Below are 18,656 nucleotides of genomic sequence, written 5' to 3' on the forward strand. Positions count from 1 at the left end.
TTTATGTTTGGTGTGGAATTATATCCAATTTGGCTTTAGGACAATTCTTTTTGTGTTTTTTCATGTAAGACAAATTAAATGAAGATAATACCAAATAATTTGTGTTTGCAATCATTTTCCGGAAGAATATGAGTATTATCTGACAGAATTGCAGGGGTGTGAAACTTTTGGCCATGACTGTATTACCACACTTGTAGTTCAAAGCTCTCCAAACCAATATTCCAATGGCTCCAACAATATATATTTATATCTCTATCTCTCTATCAGACTTCCCAATAGAGGAAGGATGGTGGCATGGAATGTGAATATATTACATTTAACACTTATTTACATTGAAAACATTTCCGATTAAATATTCACCGTTTGCGCTGGGCCTGGATTTACTCTTGTGTGCGACTGCTATAGGGAGAAATTGTCTGCGGTCCCTTTAATTATGTGTACGGTCAAAATAATTGATCTGCTACTACTATGTAATCTCAAATAACCTTTTATAGTCCTATATTGTCTCCGGTGTACACACCTCTTAATATGTATTGTAAGCACCACCCAGCAAACATAACACAAATGCCCTTTATTCATTGCCCTTAAATTACTGTTTTGTGAGACAGTCCTGCAAAATCCAAGATAGTTTTTTGTATATATAGAACGTATGTTAAAATTAATGTTCATTCATAATATATTCCTGATCTGACTATATTAGTGACAGATGCTCTGTAATTATCGAAATGTCTGGAGAGAAAAGAAGCTAGGGACAGTTTATTTTACGTATTGAACCTGTGGGTGAGAACTCGCTCCTGATCTGCAGGAGTATGTCACCATGAAGTAGCTCAGCAGCTGCTGCCCTATAGAACTGTTCTAGGAAATGGACCAGCATTACCTGGTGGTGTTTTTTGTTTTTTTGCATATTCAGTTTGTGATATTGTGTAAGAGGTTTCTGCTCAACCTTTCCATTTGGATAGAAGATCTTACCCTCGAGAGGAAGGAAGAGGGATGGAGACGATAAGGGACGACTCGAAATGGTGCATCGTGCGGTGTACACATCAATACAGCGGCCGCGGTGTTCACCAAACCACAACTCTGCGGACAGCAGTAGTACCAAGAGTCCGACTGCCACCAATCTAATATTAATAACCTATCCTAAAGATAACTTATCAGTATTAAAATTTAAGACCCTTTCATTAACATAGGCACAATGCAAAGGTGTCCTGAGATACAGCCGTACCTTAGAAAATCGATCAAAAGAGGAACCAAAGAAAAGGAAAACTAAACCATAAAGATATCAATCTTTTGGCTTGCGATGACATACAATGTAGTAATATATGCAAAAGCATTTTTGCATCCTGACATCAGACGATCCATACTTGGCTGTGTAATCTTGTATTCTCGCTCCCTTGCCTGCGCTTACTCTTGATTAGACATTGCATCTCCGGGGTGCAGGCATGGATGGCGTTTTTCCTGTACATTTTTTGAGCTGTCCATGATAAACAAGACTTTCACTTCCCGAGTGGGACTTGATCAGAAGACATTGTGCTCTTTCTATAAAGGAAAATGTGTTCAGGAAAATGTGGAAGCCAAGAATAACAATCTTCAAATAGCCTGCGCCAAAGTGACATTCTTCAGTGTCCTCTCCTGAAATATTAAAAGGCCGATGTATGTGAAAAAGAGGAGCCCAAGTGATTAGTATTAAGCAGTGCGTGATGTATTACAGCTAGATCATCAGTATGTATAATCTCGTCTTTACAACTCATAAAGCAGTATATTAACTTTTATAGAGACCAAGTGGATTACCATTGAGGTTCTGTGGTGACTTTTACGTCGCTCTTCAAACTTTATTTTATAGTGCTGACAGCTTGTAGCCAGCCATTCTGTGTATCTGAGGTTCTGTCAGAACAAGCTGACAGTATAAACTAAGAACATAGCCTTGTAGGGGTTGCCTCTCCTATAAATGTTACATCTGTGGGGTCCGATTCATCATTGTATTTTTACCAGTTTCTTGGTGTGAATGCATAGCTCCCAACTAAAGAGGGATAAATCATGCTGCGTGTAATGAATAATCTGAGAGAAGACATCGCAAGGAGGGATTGAGTGGAAGTCGGGACAAAGCCCTGACCTGCCGGGACATCGGGACTGACCCCTCAAATCGGGACATCCCACTGAATCCGGGATGGTTGGGACCTATGTGAACGCCTCTCAATTAATGACTCTTTGAATTGCAACAAATTCATCAGTTAGCTGTTTTTCACTCTGTTGTGGCTTTGTTTTTTTATTTTTCGTTTTTATGTTAATGTGGCTTTTCCACATGTTAGACTGATTCATGAAATGCAATTTGGTGCAGCTCTACTCTAGTCCCCACCCCTCGAGTGATTTATTTTGATGCTTTTTTTTTTTTTTTACCTTTATTTATTTTTATCTTTTTCTTTTTTTTTTTTTTTTTTTTTTTTTTTTTTGCAACAAGTGCTACTTTTACTGCTAAAACCCCCCCATAAAACTAGACCGAAAAATATCAATTTTGGGCTTTGTGCAAAATTCATGACTTTTGTGTTGTAGTATTTTGATGAATTTGGGTCAAATGAATTCGTCGAAAACTAAGAAAGAAAAATAAGTGACTTTCATAATTTGCAGGGTTTTTTTTTATCTCCCACTTGGTGTTCTAATTTTCATCCGTTCTACAAAAGGTCAAGTTCCATCACGTGCTACTTGTGGTGGTCGGTTCACCCTTGGTTTGGCCAAGAGACTCCTTGCACCAGTCTATTCTGTCCCCTGATTTTTGTAGAGCCCCACTTCCAACACTGATGATTGACAGGAGCAGACACACTGCCTATGAAGAATCCTATCAATCCATTGGAGCAATGTGGGGAGAAGCCATCCGGGGACTGCGTTCTCTGTAGTCCCCGACCAACTCATGCTCTGTTTTCTCTGAAATGCTCCAGTGGAGAAAAACCTTGTTCCATTTAATCTGTGTATGGGGGTCTTCGGGTGCACTAGTTCATTTTCAGAGGGGTCCAGGATTGTGGGTAAAATTAATTTTTCTTATGTGCATAGTGGTTGTTTTTACTTTGCTTTTCTATTCTGGTGAAGGGTAATGTCGTGTCCTCTTCTGTCGTGTGTTCAAAGTCTTATGACCGAAAATCAGGACAATGGAGGTTGTTGGTATAAATTGCTATTTTTAATGGTCCGACTGCCCCTAGAAATCAGGAGCCTAGGGCATTACTTATGGAGTCAGTTTGGGTCTGGTCTACGGCTCGCAGCCTTCACAAGTTATCACCTCTTATTTGCATGCTCTGTAACACGGCTTCCTTCCTGCTATCTATAAATGCCAGTAGGACCATCATTGAAAGAGCGGTCGCTCAGTTGCTAGGATACCACATTGTTATGTATTTCACCTAATGAATAATAATGAGCAATGTTTAGAATTTGCATAGATGGGAAAACAACCAAAACTTGCCAAATTGATATATTGGAAATGAGTAGGTTCTAAATCTGATTACCCCAAATGTTTGCGATCACTAATGGAATTTATTTTTTATTTCTTCAGTACGATGGGAACATATAAATTAGGCTGTTATTAAAGGGTTGTTCCCACAATACCATATAAATTAGTGGCTGAAAAATCTGAAAATAACCTTGCCAAATGCATTCAATTTACAAGAATGGCCTGGACTTTGCCCCAACATTTACATTGTTGCCCATGGATACGACCAGTAGTTCACTCCAGACAGGTCGCACATGCTCAGTAGGTACTGGCTATTCTTTTATATTGTGTATCCTCTTCTTGTTTTGCAGTGAGATTTGAGGCAATTGTGGTTGCAACGTCCACACTGCACCTGGTGGACATAGCCACCTTGTGCCCTCTCCGATCAAGGGAGGGACAGATGTCCTCCTCTCCGACTGTGCAGCTCCAATGGTTTTGTACATTAAAGCATGAATATTTGTCAATATCTGCTATAATAGACATCTCCTGCCTATACATAGTCTAATTGCAACTAGCTAGGCCTCTATACTATCTGAAGAAAACTTTTTTACCACCAGCAACCAATAAGAGCTCAGCTTTTGTTTTGTAAACAACTCTGATGTGATTGGTTAAAAAGACGTCATGGGGGAATCTATCTGTAATGTATACGGATGACTCCGTTGGGTAAAGGGTGATATATAAATTTATTGTATTATTTATCTGTTTATTATAGCAGATCATGCATCAGGTGCAGGAGTAGCCATTGTTGTCTGTGCAAGGGGGTCAGAAAACTGCGATGCTGAATAAAGGCGATTGATGTTGTGGGTTTCTTCTTTTGTTTTCTTCCTAGTCTGATAATTCATAACACCAGTGTTTTCTGTTTTATTTTAGGAATTTGGTGAAAAAGTTCTGTCCGAAACGATCTGCAAAAGACGAGGAGCCCAGGTATTTGCATTCTTTTTTCATCTTTAAAAGCAAAAATTGCTCCTCCGTTAAGGTTGTATGGCTGTGTGCTTGTGATATTAGGAGCGCCCCAGTCGGTGACAGGTCTCTCAATCTCTTAAGCTCATGGATCCCTTTGTAGTCTTCATTTGAAATGGGGATGTCTTATCACTTTACAGCACATGTATACGTTGGTGGAAAATCGACGGCCAGTGCGTATGTTGAAAATCTAGTCGTGTTATTGGTTATTGTACTAAGTGAACATATGTGGAGTGAACGGCTTACCACTCAGTTTTGCCGTATGCAAACAACATGGGTCCAACTAGGTTATGATGCTGGTATACTTACCGTATTTATTCCAGTGTTATCTCAAACTTAATTATATCATGCGACTGTATGGAAATATCCTCATTTTGGGTTTTTAATGATGGATTAAAGGCTTTGAACGTCCTTTTTTTTTCTGTAGTCTCTTTTGCAACTTAAACGGAATTTTTTTTCATTAGGTCTGCCCATATGAGATATGGCCACCATCTTTCTGCGCTCATATACAGCAGACTAATATGCTGTGTATATGCTCCAATCTGGCCTGTAAAAAAAGAAATGCACCTTTTATTATACTCACATGTGGGGCGGTCGAGTCTGATGGGTGTCGCTGGTCTTGGTCCAGCTCTTCCTTTTCTTTCTATGTCGTCTTCCTTCTGTGTTTCGTATGGATGACACATCCTACGTCATCCACACCGTCTCCCTGGCATCGTGCTCCTGAGTAGGCTTACTTCTCTTCCCTACTAGGGCAAAGTAAAATACTTCTGTGCGCATGCGCCTGGGCTCTTTGACCTCTCCCGGTACATGCACACTTCAGTACTTTACGCTGCCCTCGTCAGGGCAGAGATTTGATGCCGGGGAACACTGTGTGGATGACGTCCATCGGACCCGACCGCCCCTCAGGTCAATATAATAAATGGTGTTTTCTTTTGTTGCAGACCGTATTGGGGGCATATACACAACATATTAGGATGCTGTGTATGGGGGCCGAAGGGTAACTCCTATGGGAAAAACTTGGTGACAGGCTCCCTTTTAAAGGGAACCTGTCACCCCCCTCAGGCATTTGTAACTAATAGAGCCACCTTGTGGAGCACAAATGCTGCTTTCTGACAAGGTGGCTCTTTTAGTTATGATGCCTGCACACGCTGAAATAAACGTATATAAAATGTCCCCCCTCATACTGTGAAATGTTCCCAGAGGCGGGTCTTTCCCTCCTAATCAGTCGCAGCACAGCCGTCACTCCGGGCCTGTGCGCGCCGCCGCCTCTTGCTGCATTATCGTCCCCGCCGCCTGCGCTGTAAGTACGAAGGGCAGCGCAACAGCGCACACCCGGGAAAAAAAACTTAATGCGCCGGGACGATAATGCAGCAAGAGGAGGCGGCGCCCGGAGTGACGGCTGTGCTGCGTCTGATTTAGGAGGGAAAGACCCACCTCTGGGAACATTTCAGGGTATGAGGGGGCACTTTTTATAAACCTTTATTTCAGCCTGTGCAGGCATCATAACTAAAAGAGCCACCTTGTCAGAATGCAGCATTTGTGCTGCACAAGGTGGCTCTTTTAGTTACAAATGCCTGAGGGGGGGTGACAGGTTCCCTTTAAAGCGGTTGTACTATGCTCGGACAACCCTTCTTTATCCCGGTTTCCCCATTTTAAAATAATGCCAATACTCACCTGTGATGTCTACACGGACTCTCCCGAAGGTGAGTATACCGAAGGCGAGTATAGGTGTTCTTTTTTTTTTAAAAGTGGGGAAACCTAGAGATTGAGAAGGGGTTGTTTGAGTAGTGGACAGCCCCTTTAATTGCAAAAATAAAGAGAACCTATCGGGATGTTCATGCAGCATGAATCAGACCCTGGCAGCGTTATTGCAGCCATGTACTGTATGTTCAACTCCGAAATGCTGCAGCGTTTAGATAAAACATACTTTGGAGGGACGACGGCTTCTCCCTGCCCTGCTCACCTAGACGGACAGGTCTCTGGGTACCGTCACACTAAGCGACGCTGCAGCGATACCGACAACGATGTCGGTCGCTGGAGAGCTGTCACACAGACAGCTCTCCAGCGACCAACGATCCCGAGGTCCCCGGTAACCAGGGTAAACATCGGGTTACTAAGCGCAGGGCCACGCTTAGTAACCCGATGTTTACCATGGTTACCAGCGTAAACGTTAAAAAAACACACTACATACTTGCCTTCAGCTGTCTGTCCTCCGGCGCTCTGCTTTCCTCTGCACTGTCGGCGCCGGTCAGCCGGAAAGCAGAGCGGTGACGTCACCGCTGTGCTTTCCGGCTGGCCGGCGCTGACACAGGATGCAGGAGGAGTGCAGAGAAGCAGAGCGCCGGGGACAGACAGCTGAAGGTAAGTATGTAGTGTTTGTTTTTTTAACGTTTACGCTCGTAGCCAGGGTAAACATCGGGTTACTACGCCACGCTTAGTAACCCGATGTTTACCCTGGTTACCAGTGAAGACATCGCTGGATCGGCGTCACACACGCCGATCCAGCGATGTCAACGGGAAGTCCAGCGCCGAAATAAAGTTCTGGACTTTCCTCAGCGACCAACGATCTCCCAGCAGGGGCCTGATCGTTGGTCGCCGTCACACAGAACGATTTCCTTAACGATATCGTTGCAATGTCACAAAAAGCAACGCTATCGTTAACGATATCGTTATGTGTGACGGTACCTTTAATTGTGTGTTTTCTGCATTAAGCTGAAGCTTTTCAGAATAAAAAATACACAGCTGCAGTAATGTACCTAGAGTCTGATTCATGCTGCCTGTGTTTTGGAAAGCATGAATCTCTAAGCAATTTTCTAAATGGGTCTTATTAAATGTTTTCCTATTTTTTTTTTTTTTTTTTTTTTTGCTGCTGCTGCAGAGACTTTGCAACTTCTTCAAATAGCTGGTTGTACTGCTGAATATGGCATAATTTTGGGAGTACACTGCTGTTACCTCTGGTATTTTCTATCTCTGCTCTTACCTCCATCTTGTCAGTGTTTGAGTTCATTTTTTACCTCCTATTGTAATGATAATCTACAGAGCTGAGGTTTTGGTGTAGTGTAAACTCTATACTATTCATCTGATTGGAGCTGCTATTATCAGTCCGTCAATTACGGACAATAATATAATTTGTGTTTGTCCAAAAATGGAGATGTGTATATTCCCTTTTCCACGGACCTGATGTTTATTATGATGACTGGTTTCTATTATTTTCTAGATGTATAACAATCCTCGTCAGTGGTGGGTTGCAATTGATACGTGGTGGTGTTGTGCTGAAGACGCCTCCACGTGCACAGTAGAGTCACACTGTGATAGGCAGCATAACAATAGGACTTCTGATACATAGATTTTTCTTCCCTCCGTTACAGATTTTCATCATCTGTAGCATTTTATAATATACTGAACGAGCTGAATGACTACGCCGGTCAGCGGGAAGTAGTGGCCGAGGATATTGGACACAGAGTTTATGGTGAAATAATGAAGTACACCTATGAGCTGAAAGCGGAGCGAAAATCGGTATTTATTTTATTTTAGCACTTTATATATTAACTAGATGGTGGCCCAATTCTAAGGCATCAAGTATTCTAGAATATGCATGGCCACGGAGTATATTGCCCAGCCCACGGAGTATATTGCCCAGCCCACGGAGTATATTGCCCAGCCCACGGAGTATATTGCCCAGCCCACGGAGTATATTGCCCAGCCCACGGAGTATATTGCCCAGCCCACGGAGTATATTGCCCAGCCCACGGAGTATATTGCCCAGCCCACGGAGTATATTGCCCAGCCCACGGAGTATATTGCCCAGCCCACGGGGTATATTGCCCAGCCCACGGGGTATATTGCCCAGCCCACGGGGTATATTGCCCAGCCCACGGGGTATATTGCCCAGCCCACGGGGTATATTGCCCAGCCCACGGGGTATATTGCCCAGCCCACGGGGTATATTGCCCAGCCCACGGGGTATATTGCCCAGCCCACGGGGTATATTGCCCAGCCCACGGAGTATATTGCCCAGCCCACGGAGTATATTGCCCAGCCCACGGAGTATATTGCCCAGCCCACGGGGTATATTGCCCAGCCCACGGGGTATATTGCCCAGCCCACGGGGTATATTGCCCAGCCCACGGGGTATATTGCCCAGCCCACGGGGTATATTGCCCAGCCCACGGGGTATATTGCCCAGCCCACGGGGTATATTGCCCAGCCCACGGAGTATATTGCCCAGCCCACGGAGTATATTGCCCAGCCCACGGAGTATATTGCCCAGCCCACGGAGTATATTGCCCAGCCCACGGAGTATATTGCCCAGCCCACGGAGTATATTGCCCAGCCCACGGAGTATATTGCCCAGCCCACGGAGTATATTGCCCAGCCCACGGAGTATATTGCCCAGCCCACGGAGTATATTGCCCAGCCCACGGAGTATATTGCCCAGCCCACGGAGTATATTGCCCAGCCCACGGAGTATATTGCCCAGCCCACGGAGTATATTGCCCAGCCCACGGAGTATATTGCCCAGCCCACGGAGTATATTGCCCAGCCCACGGAGTATATTGCCCAGCCCACGGAGTATATTGCCCAGCCCACGGAGTATATTGCCCAGCCCACGGAGTATATTGCCCAGCCCACGGAGTATATTGCCCAGCCCACGGAGTATATTGCCCAGCCCACGGAGTATATTGCCCAGCCCACGGAGTATATACTCTCCTTCCTTCTGTTTCCTGCTGTCGCCAATGACCGCGGCCGTCATCACTGACCGCAGCCGCTAATTTAGTCCTCAGCTTTTGGCCGCAGTAGGCCCAACCGCGCCCATGGTCCCGGCTAGCTCCGCCCTCATGGCGACTCCGCCCCCTTTGCAGCGCTTGTGGCCGGGCCTGTACGGAGTGGGCGGGGACTCGCTCCGCATACTTCCTGGCCTCACCTGCCCTTTTGTCTACGCCCACTGGCTGGCCGCGACCAATGAATATCCGTGACAGACAGACGGAAGTGAGCCGTAGACAATTATATAGTAGATTTTATACTCTGAATCTATGGCTCGGTGTTAAACTGCTGGGTGTAGACTGGGTGGAGGGTCATTGGGATGTATGGTATTTTAAATGAAACTGGACAATGTGAATAAAATCTGAGGTTGAGACTCTGCACTATTTTTTGCTTACGCTGTAAACATACCTGTGGCTTATATAAATGTAGATTTATAGAACTTCTTTAATGGTCCTATTATTATTCGCCAGCCGCCTTTTTAATTTGCGCTTGGCTATGTAGTCTACTGCACTTCTCATTGCCACTGTGTTCACCTGTGATTTATTATCTAATTAATAAAATAAAATTCCGTAGAGAGAACCTGTGTTTTAGCCACATACAGGACTAAAAAATGTTTTGCGACTTTCCTATAGATTAACCGCCAATAAGTGACATTATTAGCGTGATAGTTTTTTCTTTCTTTCTGGAAAATGGCTACTTCAAATTTTTTTTTTTTTTCGTGTGGCATTGCCAACAAGACTCAATACAAAAGGGGGTAATCCAGCTCAGTCACTTCCACAGCGTAATGTCAGTAGGGGGGATAGGGACATGACGTTTGCAGATATCCGGCATCTCGAGTGTGTGAGCGGTAGGTATCGCCCACCTGTCCTTTGTAATGAGTCCCACCTATTCTGCTGAATAGGAAAGGTAGGTGCATGCTGCTCTGCGTTCACTTAAAGGGAACCTGTCCTTAGGTTTGGCCGATATGAGAAATGTCTACATCCTTTTAGGCCTGGTATACAGCTTTCTATAATGCTGTATATCTGTCCCCAACCCGACCTGAAAGAGTAGAAAAAGAGCTTTTATTATACTCACCTGCGAGGCAGTCCGGTCCGAGTGGTGTCGCTCTTCTTGGTCTGGCGCCTCCCTTCTTGCGATGCCGTCCTCCTGCTTGCTTCATGTGGATGACATGTCCCTACATCTTCCACACAGTCTCCCCAGCATCTCGCTCATGTGCAGAATTACTTATCTGTCACGTTGAGGGTAAAGTAAAGTACTGCAGTGCGCATGAGCCGGGAAAGGTCAAAGAGCCCTGGCGTATGTGCACTTTAGAGCTTTATCCTGCCCTAGTCGGGCCAGAGAAGTACTCAGGAGCGCAATACTGGGGAGACTGTGTGGATGACGTAGGGACATGTCATCCGCAAGATGGAGGGCAGCATCTTAAGAAGGAAGGTTTCGTACCAAGATGAGCAACACCCCTCGGACAGGACCGCCCCGCAGGTGAGTATAATAAAAGCTCTTTCAGGTCGTGTTGGGTGGCAGACATAAATCCTAGAATGCTGTAGATCAGGCCTGAAAGGTGGCGGCTGTATCTCATATCGCCCAAACCTGGTGACAGGTTACCATTAAGCTGGAAGGCATCTGTAGATGTGACGTCATCGCCCTCTAGAAGTGGAAGTAAAGGGAGTCAGATAAACATTTAAAGAGGTCATGTCACCAAGCGAAGGCTCGCCAGTTTTTGCTTTTATTTCATTCCCACAGCTCACTTGACTATTCTGTTTTTCTTTTTTTTTAAATCTGCCATACAATACATGGTCCCATAGATATGAACCTTTTTATTTAGTGCCTATTTTTATGTTTTTTTTAGGCGTGGTGCACACGGGGTAATTATGCAGAGGAGCCTAAACACATGCCCCCATGGAATTCTGTTGGCACTGCCCACTAGGTTAAGACAACGAAAATTAACTCTAAATTTAAAAAATAAAAATGTACCTCTGGAACCGTATGGCGGATCGTTTGGGGGAAAGAAAAACATTTCAGGGTAGCAGCTAGAGTAAAATTAGAGCAATTACTGGTCACTCTTGACCTGGTGACACATCTCTTTTAGTATAGCCAATTTCTCTGCAAGCTACAGATCTATCAGTAGGCAAAAATATTGTATGACACACTGATAATAAAGGAGTCCATGGCGGTACATGTTTTTAGACGTTACCTTATGACCTCTTATTATTTTAATATCCTGAAAAATGATACCAAGAATCAAAATATTTTATTTTCTTGGCAGCATCTGCAAGAAGGCCGGCGAGCACAGCAGTACCTCGATATGTGTTTGAAACAAATGGACGGTGTAAGTTGTGCTTTCCTGCAATACGGTACATATGTAGTCTTCACTTCCCGGGGGTTACATGAGATGTGATATAGCAATGTCCCTATAAGTGCACAGTCAGAGGTGCGGACACCTCGCAGATTACAGTAGAATACATGGGTGTTCTGTAATGTGTCCTTACATGGTGTGCATTTCTACAGAACGCCCATAATCATACGGAATGGTCACACACTAGAATCTGTAGAGAACATGCAGACTTTGCCACAGTCTGAATAAGTTGTGAATTATGCAACAGTCTGGTGTTCACATCTCACAAAGTTATGTGCTGACCAATATCCTGCCGGCCACACTTGCGTTACATGAATTGCAAAGTATTCTATTTTACTATATTCCTTTTTGTTTTCTCTTTTTGTTTTCTTTTTCTATTACGATATCTGCAGAGTAAAAAGAAGTTTGAGAGGGAATGCAAAGAAGCAGAAAAGGCACAGCAGACATACGAGAGACTGGATAATGACACCAATGCCACAAAATCTGACGTAGAGAAGGTAAAGGTTTCCTATTGGGGTCTGCTTATCCTCAGTCCCCCCGGGGTCTGCCTATAATCTGTCCCCCCCGGGGTCTGCCTATCCTCCATCCCCCCGGGGTCTACCTATGCTCCGTTCCCCCCCGGGGTCTGCCTATCTTCCATCCCCCCCGGGGTCTGCCTATCCTCCGTCCCCCCGGGGTCTACCTATGCTCCGTTCCCCCCCGGGGTCTGCCTATCTTCCATCCCCCCCGGGGTCTGCCTATCCTCCGTCCCCCCGGGGTCTACCTATGCTCCGTTCCCCCCGGGGTCTGCCTATCCTCCATCCCACCCCGGGGTCTGCCTATCCTCCGTCCCCCCGGGGTCTGCCTATCCTCCGTCCCTCCCGGGGTCAGCCTATCCTCCGTCCCCCCTGGGGTCTGCCTAACCTCCGTCCCTCCCAGGGTCTGCCTATCCTCCGTCCGCCTCCCCCCCTCCGGGTCTGCCTAACCTCCCTGCCTATCCTCAGTCTCCTCTGGGTCTGCCTAACCTCCGTACCCCCCCACCCACCCCCAGGGTCTGCACCTTACCCAGAATACAGCCAGTTCCTGCATTAATGGGCATTTACATCTTTGTCCTCAAAATGTAGGTACTTTTTTTTTGGCTGCCAACTTATATCCAGGGAACTTGTCTGTAGGACAAGAATGGATGTAGTTTTCTCCTCAAATTAATTTTGGACTTTCTGCGGTCTTAAATTGACTGATCCCAATATAAAAGTGTCAGAGGTTAGGATATTGCTGCAGTTTTTTTTTTTTTTTTTTTTTTTTTTTTTATAGTATTCCGGTTCAGTGCGAATAAACATAATTTTTTATAGCCATAGGGGTCCGGGAACCTGCAATGTACATTGCAGCGTGCAGGTTTCTTGTAACTTGCTGATTCAGTTGTCCTTGTACCTGCAGGGGGAACTCTGTGGCCAGCAGACATTCTATATAAACAAGCCGACTATTGGTGAACTTGGGTTTGAAATGGTGCTCGAGCTCTATTATTTACTCATGTAAACGTGAGCAATCAATGGTTGAGCAGAACACTTGCTTGTTGGGTGATTGAATCTTTAGAGACAGCATCACATCTATACAGGTGATGTGCTGCCGATAACATTTCACTGCTTTACACTGAAGAGGGGCAAACATCTGAAACGCGTGTCTGCAATTGGAGTACGTGCTTTGTCGTCTTATCCAGAGTCATGTGGCAAAACTTTTTAAAGGGTCGATATTGACTGTTAGGATTCTGCGTCCCATAGGTGGCGCTATAGTGCAAGTCCTCTTCCTCTATGAAGCTGAGATTTGCATACTGTATGAAGACAGAATGGTCGTATCAGCAGTCGTTCCACTCCCATCAGTATTCACAGCTTGTTAAAATGAGCGTGGATCAACTTCCATATAGTCGATTGTTGCTTCTCTGAAAAGACTTTGTTCTTTACAGAAGACTTTTCAGCAGCTTCATTATCGTCATAGACAGGATGTGATGTTACAGCTCACCTGCTCCCACTCCCTTCACAGTGAGATTTTCAGGAGCAGCATGCTCAGAAAGCTTCTATACCTAGTGAAGGAGACCTCTGTATTATACTCAGTTAATGGCGGGGGAGGCGGGCGGCTCATTCAAGGTGATGGATCCAATCCGCCTTGATTTCCAGCTTGCGTTTTATGTTTTTGTCCATTTTTTTTTTTTTTTTTTTTTTAACAGGCAAAGCAGCAGCTGAACCTGCGCACTCACATGGCAGACGAAAGCAAAAACGAATACGCCGCACAACTACAGAATTACAACCAGGAACAACACAAACATTACTACATCGTTATCCCACAGGTTTACAAGGTGAGCGACGCCTGTTTGTCCTGGGATCATCTATCACAAATATTCTTCTATTTACACCCTTGTTTGTTTAGTATTTACTGGGCCGTGTGCATTTTTTAAGATTGGTAAAAGCTTTGGGTGTCTCAAATTAGGAGTGTAAATATCACAGCAGAAATGCAATAATCTAAGATAAACAGGACACAATTGTAATACTTTTTTTTTTTTTTTCAATTTAAAAAATGGAATGCCGCTTCTTCTCCTGCCACAGATTTGAGGGAGGCTCCATACTTCCTCTGTGTTGCCGGTTATTAGAAGATGTTTTTGAACAATGACTTTCCTTTATAGGTTTCCTGTTTTTTTTTTTTACTGTGGATACCTAATAACTGCGCCCACTACTTTGTCACACTTGATGTGCTAAAACAAAGCATTGGACTGTTGGAAGAACTAGTCGATAGTAATTGCGCCTGTCAATTATTGCTGATCCCTTGGTTTCCCAACAGTAGGGCGCCCTGTGATCAGTTTCTTTTAGTGACTCATGCGAAAACACTTTTTAACCTTTATTTTTTTTACTTGTTTTTTTCTGTAAACCCTTCTTTTTTTTGTTAGAAGAGGGCCCTGAAAATGATCTAATTACAGGGTACCCCCTTTCTGATTTTGTAGAATCGGGCTGCAGTTGTTAGTTTTCACTGCAGCGCCCCCACAGGGGAAATAAAGAATTACATTGTGCACCATCGTGTAGTGTATGGACTATTAGAAGCTCCAACAGGGACTGTGGTGTTGCTTCCATTAAGACTTCTTCCCGTGACAAGGATGTGCAGTAAGCTGACGCTATTTGAGGTTTCTGGGATAAAAACAATCCACCTTGGGTAATCAGGTGAAAAAGAGCTGCCGAGACTTGCTGAAATGTTGTTATATGATGCCCATTTCTGGCCACTGCTGTTCCCGCATGTGTGACACTTATCTTCTGTGATTAAACTTGTAAACAATTTTAATATATTGCTGCTCACTTGTACGGGCAAGATATTTATAGAGCCCCGTGAAGTCATAGTTTGTCCCAGACATGTCCATACATAGTAACTGGCATTTTTCTTGGGTTTTCAAGGAAGTCTGATAAGTATACTGCATTCATTGTACCAAGAAGGAAATGTACAGCAGGGGTTATAGTCCTCCAGCAAAGGTAGTGATAAAAAAAAGAAAGCATGAGGGCACAACTACCATAACTGGGTTATCTGGGAATTTAAATAGGATATCTGTAAGATTGGCACAGGTACGACTTCCTCATCCCCATCGATCAGTTGTTTAAAGGTGCCCCACGCTCCTCCTTAATCTAGCTCTGGAACTTAAAATATTGGAACAACACAAAAAAAAACACAGAAAAAATGGCAAATTGTACATCATTTCACACAACCCCAAAAATGGTCCTGACAAAATTGTTGGCACCTTTTGAAAATTGTGTTTAAACAACTTTGATTCAAGCATGTGATGCTCATTCAAATGCGCCTGTGGCAAGTAACAGGTGTGGGCAATATGAAAATCACACCTGAAACCAGATAAATAGGGGAGACGTTGAATCAATTTTTTAATTATTTGTCTGTGTGCCGCACTAAGCATGGAGAACAGGAAAAGAGGACTGTTTGAGTACTTAAGAACCAAAAGTGTTAAAAAACACCAACAATCTCAAGATGACAAGTCTATCTCCAGAGATCTTGATGTTCCTTTTCTCCCTGGGCGGCAGAGAAAAATTGAAGAAAGGTTGCATTGCAGGATAGTCCGGATGTTGTATAAGAATGCCCAATGAAATTCCTGTAGGCTCAGTTCGCACTGACACTGATGCGCCCTATCTGTCGACATTTGAATGAAATGAAACGCTATGACAGGAGACTCAGGAGGACCCCACTGCTAACATGGATACATAAAAAGCTACATAGTAAGCCAAAATCCTACTGGGAAATAGTCTTGTGTAGTGATGAGTGAGTGTACTCGTTGCTCTGATTTTCCCGAGCATGCTCGGGTGAACTCCCGAGTATTTGACTGCTCTGAGATTTAGTTTTCTCCTTCGCCTCATTGGGGGACACAGGACCATGGGTTATGCTGCTGTCACTAGGAGGCTGACACTAAGCTGAGACAAAAAAGGGTTAGCTCCTCCCCTGCAGTATACACCCTCATGCTGGCATGCAGAGACCCAGTTTAAGCTTAGTGTCCGTAGGAGGCACACTGATTTTTTCTCTCTTTTTTTCATCTATTCCGGACGAAGGGGGCGACGGATTCTTCTAAGGTCCGATCTCCCCCGAACCAACAACAGGCGAGCACGGGAGTTTCACCTCACCGTATCCTCTCCTGCGACGTGGGAGCCACTGCCTGAGCTGTCCTTTTTTTGGGCGACGGTTTCTCCCCTAATGGGCCCCGATCTCCCCTTATACAGACGAGCACTGGTGTTCCTACCTCCAGTATCCTCCTCTGCAGCCAGGCCTTTTTATTGCCGGACATCTGCCCTGTCCACCAGGTTCTACCCTCGGCTGTACAGTGGCTTTATCCCAGTGGCGTCCGTGCAGACCACACTGCATCACCAATGTGACTTGTGACTCAGGTGGTGGACGGTTCCTCTCCACCCCCCATGTGGGGTAGGTGGATAGAAGGCTTCCCAACCCCTGCACCGTTCCTATATATGGCACCATGGTTCCCTCTCACCTCCATTTCAGGGTAAGGGACTGGGGGGGGGGGTGTCGCCGGCGGTCAGGAGGGCTCCTCATCCCTGGGCTCCATCTGCAGGCTTTTTGGGCGGTCCCTGTCCCTTTCCGGCGCTCGCGACCGCGCGCCGGGCCGAGGCCGCAAATTTAGTCCCCGGCTTCGGCCTAGCCGCTGGTCGCCGCCGCTAAGCTCCGCCCACTCCAGCCAGTGTCTGTGGCGCCGCCCCCCGCTCCTGGCGCTTCTCACAGCCGCCGAGATTTCTCTTCCTGATCTCGGCGGCCATCTTGGTCCCTCTCCTCAGCGCCGCAGCTCCTGCCTGTCGTATCTCTGGTGCGTCAGTGGCCCACGTGCAGCCGGCTTCCTCCTCTCAGTGAACACCCCAGCAGTTCGTCTCTCCTGGATAGCGGGACACAGGACCGGGGTAAGGAGACATCGTTAGCTCCCCTCTGCAGCGCCCTCTCAGTCACTGGTCACCTCTATATAGACCCTGTAATTTTGTCTGCATTAGCATCATGTCGCAGTCAAGGTCTAAAAAATCTTCTAAGGTGCATACAACCTTCTTTTCTGCGTGTACCACCTGCCAGGCCCCTCTTCCCAGGCCTCAAAGCTCTCCCCTCTGCTCTGCCTGCGATGCCCCGTGTGCCCAGGAGCCCTCCACCGCCGCCGACCCTGGAGTACCTAGCCCCCCCCCCGTGGGTCGCCTCGCTTTCTCAGTCCGTGGATTTTTTAGCTAACGCCATCAAGTCCATTCAAAATCCTCCCGGGGAACGGGGCAATCCGCTACAGGTGCTAAGGGATCCCTCCATAGCAGGGGAATCGTCGGCCAGCAGGGGCCGCTCGCCTCTTAAAGAGGCACGGTCGTCCAGAAAACGGACCCGTACTACCTCTCCGGAGCCTCTCGCTCACCCTCTTTGGGGGCTCGAAGCGTTCAGGACTCTGAACATGAGTCTGAAATTTCTTTGGATCCGGAGGCTCCGGAGTTCAGAGCCACGGTTGACTCCCTCATCGTAGCAGTCAATCACGCACTAAAGGTGGATGACGATTCTAATTCCGCTCCGGAACATGCGGTCTCCTTTTCCAGAACCAAGCGTTCTCACAAAGCTTTTGCCTCTCATCCAGCCTTCCTGGACATAGTCAGGCGTCACAGGGAACACCCAGACAAGCGCTTCACGGGTAAGAAGGTCTTGGTTTCCAAGTATCCCTTCTCAGCTGATCTCGTGAAAGACTGGACGGATCCCCCCACGGTAGATCCGCCGGTCTCGCGCCTGGCTTCTAAGACTCTTCTCTCAGTCCCGGAGGGCGCTTCAATTAAGAGTCCCACCGAACGCCAGATAGACTCTCTAGCTCGCTCGGTGTACGAAGCCTCTGGCTCGTCCCTGTCTCCCTCCTTCGCCGCGGCCTGGGTGTCCAAGGCTATGGTTTCCTGGGCGGATGCCCTAGCGAAATCCATTAATGAGCAGGACCTCCCCTCGGAGATGGCGGACCTGGCTAAGCAGCTAGCCATGGCCAGCGATTATGTTATGTTCGCATCTCTCGACGCGGCAAATTGCGCTGCTTCGGCGGCTTCCAACGCCATCGCTATTAGAAGGGCCCTTTGGCTCAGAGATTGGCGCGCAGACTCTTCCTCTAAAAAATCCCTGATTTCTCTCCCTTTTCAAAGCGGGCGTCTTTTCGGCGAAAAGCTTGACCAGCTTATTTCCGACGCCACAGGGGGAAAGAGCAAGTTTCTTCCCCAACAGAGGCCCAAGGCGGCTTTCCAGCGCCAGCCTTACTTTCGTTTTCGGCCTTTTCGTACCAACTCTGCCTGGTCCAATCCCTCTGGCCTTCCCAGATCGGACCGCTCCGCCCGCGCAGACAGAGACGTTCGTCCATCCTTCAGACCTAATCCCTCCTGGCGCGGGAAACCGAGGCAGCCCCGAACCAGAGGTTCCAGACCTCCCAGATTCCCTTCTCAATGACTCGGGAACAGCGCCAGTCGATCCCAGAAGAGTAGGCGGTCGTCTACTCCTTTTTCAAGAAGCCTGGCTCTCCGTCGTTCACGACGAATGGGTCAGAGATCTGGTATCGTCTGGCTACAAGATAGAGTTCTCCTCTCCCCCTCCCACTCGGTTCTT

The 18,656-nt window shown here is 46.3% G+C and overlaps 1 protein-coding gene across 2 annotated transcripts in view; it reads left to right on the forward strand.

The window, feature by feature from the left end:
* Positions 1–18,656, forward strand: part of FNBP1L (formin binding protein 1 like) — a 155,582-nt gene that overhangs the window by 100,187 nt on the left and 36,739 nt on the right. For both annotated transcript variants that reach the window (XM_069737622.1, XM_069737621.1), the window contains exons 3-7: positions 4,343–4,396; positions 7,801–7,948; positions 11,460–11,522; positions 11,942–12,046; positions 13,747–13,875. In XM_069737622.1, coding sequence (XP_069593723.1) covers positions 4,343–4,396; positions 7,801–7,948; positions 11,460–11,522; positions 11,942–12,046; positions 13,747–13,875 — 499 coding nt within the window. The remainder of the gene's footprint in view (positions 1–4,342; positions 4,397–7,800; positions 7,949–11,459; positions 11,523–11,941; positions 12,047–13,746; positions 13,876–18,656) is intronic.

The sequence above is a fragment of the Ranitomeya imitator genome, chromosome 8, assembly GCF_032444005.1.
Source record: "Ranitomeya imitator isolate aRanImi1 chromosome 8, aRanImi1.pri, whole genome shotgun sequence".
Classification (NCBI taxonomy): Eukaryota; Metazoa; Chordata; class Amphibia; order Anura; family Dendrobatidae; genus Ranitomeya; species Ranitomeya imitator.